The 7,338-nt window shown below is 31.8% G+C and overlaps 2 protein-coding genes across 2 annotated transcripts; both read right to left on the bottom strand.

Moving 5' to 3' along the window:
* Nucleotides 1-614: 614 nt before the first annotated feature.
* LOC108469207 (uncharacterized) lies at nucleotides 615-1,321 on the bottom strand. The gene has a single exon (XM_017770103.2). The coding sequence runs from the start codon at nucleotides 1,217-1,219 to the stop codon at nucleotides 800-802; it is 420 nt and encodes a 139-aa protein (XP_017625592.1). The 5' UTR covers nucleotides 1,220-1,321; the 3' UTR covers nucleotides 615-799.
* Nucleotides 1,322-4,017: 2,696 nt separating this feature from the next.
* LOC108468942 (probable aquaporin PIP2-2) lies at nucleotides 4,018-5,696 on the bottom strand. The gene is made up of 4 exons (XM_017769809.2): nucleotides 5,129-5,696; nucleotides 4,745-5,040; nucleotides 4,511-4,651; nucleotides 4,018-4,411 (listed from the first exon to the last, which is right to left on the bottom strand). The coding sequence occupies exons 1-4, from the start codon at nucleotides 5,424-5,426 to the stop codon at nucleotides 4,298-4,300; spliced, it is 849 nt and encodes a 282-aa protein (XP_017625298.1). The 5' UTR covers nucleotides 5,427-5,696; the 3' UTR covers nucleotides 4,018-4,297.
* Between the last annotated feature and the right edge of the window lie 1,642 nt (nucleotides 5,697-7,338).

Below are 7,338 nucleotides of genomic sequence, written 5' to 3'. Positions count from 1 at the left end.
TTTAGTTCCTAAAATCAAAATATACATGTTATTGGACTTTTTTTATCAAAAGTTCCCGTGTTGGTAAAATAAGCTCTTAGGATCTACTATATATAAAGAATGGAAATTTAGTTTGTTCTAATGGTTATTTTAGCGACCAATATGATTGTTTGAACCAGATTTAGTCACAGTAGCAGTCTATAGAGTGGCATTAGACCAGTCGACCTGTGAATAGGTACGAATCGTTTTTTAAAATAATAATTTATTTATTTATTTATTTGAACCAATGGTCTAATCGATTCAACGTCCGATTTGGTTACAAAAACCCTTGGTGACCAAGGTTTAATTCTTAGCCACCTTACATGCAATTTTAAGTATCTTAGTTATCTGACCAATGATGCAATTATGAGTATAAAATGAGAGAATTAAAGTCCTACGGTATAGCTTTTACTTGTTCTGTAACGTTCTTACCAGGAACTGGAACTGTTTCCAATGATTATGGGGCATAAATGATAATCTCAATCATCTTTCATTGACTTTCAGGACTTTTAAACAGTTTTTGTGTCTGCCATTGCCTCCAATGATTGTGTTATATAAACTTTGCTTATGTCTCAGACACTGAAATAGTCTAAATATGTGAAAAACACTATCATCCCAATTATATAACAAATTGAATCATAAAGCAAATACACTCCATGAAAGCAGAAAAACCCCAAAGAGAAATAAGAAAAAAAAAAGATTGAAGAAAAGCTTAATTCTAATAGAGCATTCGCCTATATGTATTTATACAATGGAGATTTGGTGCTTGAAGAGTACACTATCAGGCATCGAGTTGAACAGTGTTTGGTTGATTAGTTGTAGCAGTAACTCGGCGGGTTTTAATCACATAGAAAACACCCATTGCCGAAAGCACCACAAATGCCAAACCGAAAACAATGGCAACAACTCCACCAGCACCGAGTGGATGCCCTGGTTTCTGTTGTGGTAATGCTTTGGTTTCAAGTGCTTTGTTAGAGTCCACTTCAGCTGCTACAGGCAATGGTGAGCATTTGGAGGCTGCACATGGGTTTTTGGTGTCTTGATTTTGGGTTTTGGGGTGGAAGAATTCGTAAGCCGACGGGGAGAAGGCCATCGGATTCTCGTGAGCAATGCCATGGGGAGCTCTGTCTTGACCATTACCAATGGAGACAAGAAAAGCTAGAGAAGATAAGAGAAGCAAGAAAGAAGCAAATGGATTCATTTGTTGTTTTTCTTTGATTGAGGAGAGGCCAAAAGAGCAGCAGGCTTTTGAGTTAAAATTTTGGGTGTGCTTTACAATTGGCTTTTGGAAGGGGCGTTTTATAGTGGTGGTTGCTTAGCATTTAATTTTGGTAAGGCAAATGATGGTACAAAAGAGGGGAACAAAATGATGAGAATGATTCTTTCTAAATAGTTTGGTCTCCCAAATTTCCCCTTGATTTCAGTCTTGGAATATCAGTTTACAATATGCACAAAATTAAGGTGCATGCTAATCATAAAAGAAGAGATGATAATTTAACAATAAAAGAAAATATTAGGTAAAAAATTTCTTCCATCCCTCTAAAATATAAATTTAAGCAAATTGATCTCTCTTAAATTTGAGCAACAAGAACTTTGATTAAATTTGCTTAAATTTGAGCAACAAAAGCAATTAATCGCGATGTTAATGTCTTTTGTCAATTATACATAATTTTGATTGGTATAATAACAAATTTAATCTTCAATGCCTATATATTTTGTCAAGGTCTTGGTTCTAAGAAATTCAACAAATGTAGTCTCAAAATTTACACAAATGTGTTGTGGGCTAAATTTGTTAAATTAGGGTCAAATTGATAGAATAGAAAAACTTTGAGCAATAATTTTATTATTATACCAATAAAAATATGTACAATTGACTGAAAACATTACCATTGTTATTAATTATCTTTAGTTGCTCGTTTTCAAAATTAACATAAATTAAATTGTTTCGATTTGTTTGAGAATATTCAATTCACTTAATATCAAAATTGAAAGAGATTCGAGATATCATTTAACCGAAAAGATTGCTAGAAAAACTTATTTCAAGCATGTTATCATCTTTAAAAACCGACCCATAAATAATTGATCTAAAGTAGGTAAAAAAAAGTGTTTGTTGTAGTCCCAAGTGCCCAATATAGCGAATTGTTCTTCTAAACTAAAATGTCTCGTACTATTAATTTTGAGCCCCTTCTCTCATCATTGTAGAATAAAGCTAATAATGGCTCAACATGGCAATGTTTAGTAGAGTTCTAGTAAACTTTTCTTTTCTTTTCAATCTCCATTGACTTATCATTTTGATTGAGTGCCTTCCCTAACACTTTAATGGACTAGGGACTAATAGCAAAAGATATTATTTTTAACTTAATTATTATTTACAATTCACTCACATGTAATTCAAATGAGAAGAAAAATCATACTCTGATCTCATCATGTACATAGAAATAATTAAAATCAACGAAAAGAAAAACAAATGGATAGGAAACTATGCTGTGAATGATTTTCTATTCATATATATTGTATATGATAGAAAAAAAGTAGAAGAAAGAAATGGAAGCATATAGGGTTACACTTTAGTTAGCTTGAAGTTGAAGGATCAATAAAGGGCCCAAAAAAAAACATAATTTGATGTGAGTAATTATAATGGCTAGGCTGTGACACCTGGCCTTTGAATATTATTGTAGGAGAAGGGGACAAGCATGCCCTAGAAGCCCCAACAATTGAAATCAATTGCAGCAGCCAACTTCCCCCCACATGAATAGTTAAAAATCATGTCAAAATTTGTTGATGTTCTTACAAGTAAATATGTTTATTTCTTACCCCTGCAGTGTGGCCCATTTAAACATTTTCTACAATGATGCTTTGGTGTTTGTTAGTTAATGGGCTTTTTAGATAGTGTGTAGAGGAGAAAAGGGTTGATTTAGTGGTTTGATGGGCTACTCTTAAGAACAACAATTGGGACACCAATGGTTTTCCTCAAAGGCTCAACCCGGGGGCTATACAAAGAAGATAAAAAAAATGTCACCTTCTATCCCTTCTTTTTTTTTTTTTTAAAGGAAAATTATTGATATTTTAGTAGAGTTTTTTAGACTCCACAAGTGATTAAAATTTGATAAGTGATTATAAAGTGTAGTAAAGAAAATAAAAAAATTTAATGATATAAATAAATATGATATTTGTCACATCTTCGCCTCACTTGTGAAATCTAAAATATTCTACCAACTATTTCAATATTTCTCATACATAATCCTTTGTATAAATATTGGGGCGTACGGACACTAAGATGGAATAAGTTTGCTAATATGCCCAATGTCCCTGCTGCAATATGATGAGAGACTATTCCTCCTAAAACAAAAGGATCAAAACCTTCTACAACCCATGCTGGATTTACAGGTTGGATCTTGCTAGTTAGTCCATAAAGGTTCGACGCTCATGTTTCAGGACCATACAATTTTGTTACATGAAATGTGCCAAAATCAAAGCAAGTCACTCCTAAGAGAAATAAATAAAATCTAAAAAACTTAGACAAATCCAAAGAATCATCACAAAAAATTCTAAATCAAATAATGACTTTTTTTTAATGAACTTTGTAAAAAAATTATTAATGACCTTCAATTATATTATACATAATTTGTTAGTGTAATAATTTGAATAATCCACTCAAATAAAAGTGAATAATATTTTCATCAAATTAATCTTTGTTCAAAGTTGATTTTCGCTTTTAATCAATTAGTATCTATTTAAATTTGAATTAAATGGTTTAAAATTTTAAAGTTAGAAGATAAAATTGAATACCTAATATTATGTTATATAGTAGTAGAATTATGAATAAAAAGTATGGTGATTGAGAATGTGGATTCAACCTGCTAAAAATTGTGTTGAAATCTTAAATTGACATACGTCTTCAAATTTAGTCTCTAGATAATTATACCTTGTTGAAATTAATATATATATATATATATATATATATATTATAATTAAGTATTTAAAAGAACATGCAACCAATTAATATAGTTAACACTATTAAGAAAAGAATGCAAACATTCTTCCATAAAAGAGTATACAGAATATTTGAAAAGAAAAAGAAGACAAAAACACAAGTTAAAATATATTATATTTACAGTTCAATGGCTCTTCTTAAGCATTTTTCTCCTCCAAACACATTGCAGAAACAAAATGCAAAAGGGAACCCTCTCTCACAAACCTACGCTCATCTTTTTCTTCATCTCTAATTCATGATGACTCCTTGAACTTTATGTGAAAAATAAAAGCCCATCGATTTTAATTAAGCATTGCTCCTGAAAGACCCAAGTCCCTTCATTGCTCCTGCTCTTAGGATGTATTGGTGGTAGATTGCCGCAATGGCAGCTCCAATGAAAGGTCCAACCCAGAACATCCACTGCCCATACAATAACACATTCATTAATGTTAAATACATACATTACAACACAAATATTCAAATGAAATATATATATATAGAGAGAGAGAGAGAGATTACTTGGTCATCCCAGGCCTTGTCTTTGTTGTAAATAACAGCAGCACCAAAGCTCCTAGCAGGGTTGATACCAGTGCCAGTGATTGGAATTGTGGCTAGGTGAACCATGAACACAGCAAACCCAATGGGAAGTGGTGCCAATACCTTTCCATTTTTTGGGTTTAATTAATCACTATTTCACACACCAAAAAAAAAATGATTTTATATTAAAGAGTGTAAGATTATAAAAGCACATACAGGAACGTGAGAATCCCTTGCATTCCTCTTGGGATCAGTTGCAGAGAAGACAGTGTAAACAAGAACAAAAGTCCCAATGATCTCAGCACCCAAACCAGTTCCCTTATTGAAACCATCTTGTAGCTCATTGGCTCCACCACCATAGGTATTGTAGTAACTCTTTTGGAACCCCTTGACTAACCCACAACCACAAATAGCACCCAAGCACTGAGCCACCATGTACATCACGGCTCGAACCAGTGACACCTTTCGTCCTAAGAACAACCCAAAGGTCACTGCCGGGTTGATATGTCCTCCTGCAAGTGTCTCATTACATTATATTCGTTGCTAACTTTTGTTTGGTTACCAGGAAAAAAAAAATATATATATATATATAGTACTCACCGGAGATACCGGCGGTGCAGTAAACAAGAATAAAGATCATGCCACCAAAAGCCCAAGCAATACCAAGGATACCAACACCACCACAATCAGGATCGACGGTGTTCTTTAAAGGGTCGGTTTGGACCCTGTAGCCAATCACAGTCAATACTGTGACATACAAGAAGAGAAGGGTAGCAATGAACTCAGCAATCAAAGCCCTATAAAATGACCATTGGGTGAGCTCTTCAGAATCTATCAATGGCGCCGGTGGTGGGTCATGGTAGTCTCTTCCTGCTGCCATCTCTACATCCTTAACCATATTTTGCTTTTTTTGGCTTGGAATTTGTGGGTTTAAAGCAAAAGCTGAAGAGATGAAGAGAGTTGAGTGGGAGAAGAAGGGTATATAAAGGAGGGAGGATTCTACTGATTAAACAAAGTAATTATGTTTAAGTTTAAATTAATGATCATTTTATGATTAATTTTTAGCCGTCCAATCCACCTTTGATTTTCGATTTTTTAATTATTACTAACACGAAAAACCAATACAAAAAAAAAAAAATATATATATATATATAACAAAAAAATTGCAAATGCAACATAACAGATAAAAGAGATACTGAATTCTAAGAAACAATGCATTGTTGGCCCTTTTTCTTAATCAATGCAAAAAAAAAAAAGGAGAAGTAAAAAAATAGAGATTAAAATTGAATGGTAATTTTCCTTAAATTCATTCTATTAGTTTATAATTTAAAAGCTTATCATAATCAAAGCATTGCCTGCAATACAAAATAGAAATTAAATTAGGTCATTTTAAAATTATCAAAACTCATTCATTTATGTCCTTCAGAGAAAAATAACATATAAATAGGTAGGGTTTCCACTCTAATTAGTAAATTAGGCAACACCGTTTGCCATTACCTAAAACCTAATTCAACAATTTGCTACATTATTCCACATCACATCATTTTTATGATTTTCGAATTTAAAATTAAATTTAATAAATCGAATCTATTTATAAATTTTAATCATATTTACATCATACTTAAAACTAACCATAACATCTTCTTAATTTATAAATAGTTAAAAAATAATACATTTCAACATAACATTGACAATAATACTCATATAAATTAAACTAAGACTCAATCCATATTTTTTTAATATTTTAATAGTTATACTTGCAATTCACAACTATCGGAACACTTGGTTGGTCAAGAAAAATAAGATTGAGACGTGAAAATTTTAACTTTTCACCTTTTCCTTTCCATTTCACAAGTTGAACCATGGAAAAAAAAAATCAAAATTAATAAAAGCATTTAAAAAAGTCGGTCCTTGACATTAAAACCTACATGCAAATTGCAAAGCTTTCACCGAACTATATATTTATAGGGTGGATTAATTGATTTTTCCCATACTAATTTTATTTGGAGAAACAAGATGGTCATTTAATGGAACAAAATAAATATCCTCATCAGCTTTTTCGCAATAAAATGATAAAATGTAATTTATAAATGGTCTAATTAGAACTCCATCCCTCTATCTTATGATTGGTCCCTTTATTTTAATTTTTCTACTTTATAATAAGTGATAACTTGCTCCCATTTGTATATAAATCATTGAATTACTATTTCATTATGTAAATTCAACATTTAGTAATAAGGTTCAACACTACTACCCACTTGTCTAATTTCTAAGTATGAAAAACTGAAATAAAAACTTAATTTTTGTAAACTACAAACATCAAATTTAGAAAAATTAAAACAAATAAATTTCAAATATTTATAAATAAAAAAGGAAATTTAAAATAATACCATAAATTACATAATTCATGCCCAGTGTTGACATTAATGTATAAATGAACCGACCAATCTGACGTTTATCAGATATATATTTGTTCTCAAACGTTAACCTCATGGTATGATCATCTAGCATGTTCTAAATTCCAAATTTTTATATAAACTCTATGCGTTGCTTTTGTTTGGATTTGGGGTTACTCTGGTGGCGGCGGCTGGCTGGTCATTGAATATGAGGTATGGTTAGAAAGACGCCACGTATTATCCTAAAATCAAGCATGGGATTCTGAAATATTCAAAATCTAATAAAGTGAGTAGGCTGGGCGGTGGCCTTTTTCTTCTTTGTTATGGAACTATGATGGATTACTAACCCTCTTATTAGACTTGTTATTTTATTCATCACTCAAGGTTGGATGTGGTTCTCGTTTCAGCATTTCT

Source organism: Gossypium arboreum, chromosome 8, assembly GCF_025698485.1.
Source record: "Gossypium arboreum isolate Shixiya-1 chromosome 8, ASM2569848v2, whole genome shotgun sequence".
NCBI classification, from domain to species: Eukaryota; Viridiplantae; Streptophyta; class Magnoliopsida; order Malvales; family Malvaceae; genus Gossypium; species Gossypium arboreum.
This window is presented reverse-complemented; position numbering and strand designations above follow the sequence as displayed.

Coding starts and splice junctions, on each gene's coding strand:
- LOC108469207 (XM_017770103.2), bottom strand. CDS start 1,219: ATGAATCCATTTGCTTCTTTCTTGCTTCTCTTATCTTCTCTAGCTTTT.
- LOC108468942 (XM_017769809.2), bottom strand. CDS start 5,426: ATGGTTAAGGATGTAGAGATGGCAGCAGGAAGAGACTACCATGACCCA. Junction 4,652..4,744: donor CAAGGGATTCTCACGTTCCT/GTATGTGCTTTT, acceptor AAAAATGGAAAG/GTATTGGCACCACTTCCCAT. Junction 4,412..4,510: donor ACAAGGCCTGGGATGACCAA/GTAATCTCTCTC, acceptor TTGTATGGGCAG/TGGATGTTCTGGGTTGGACC.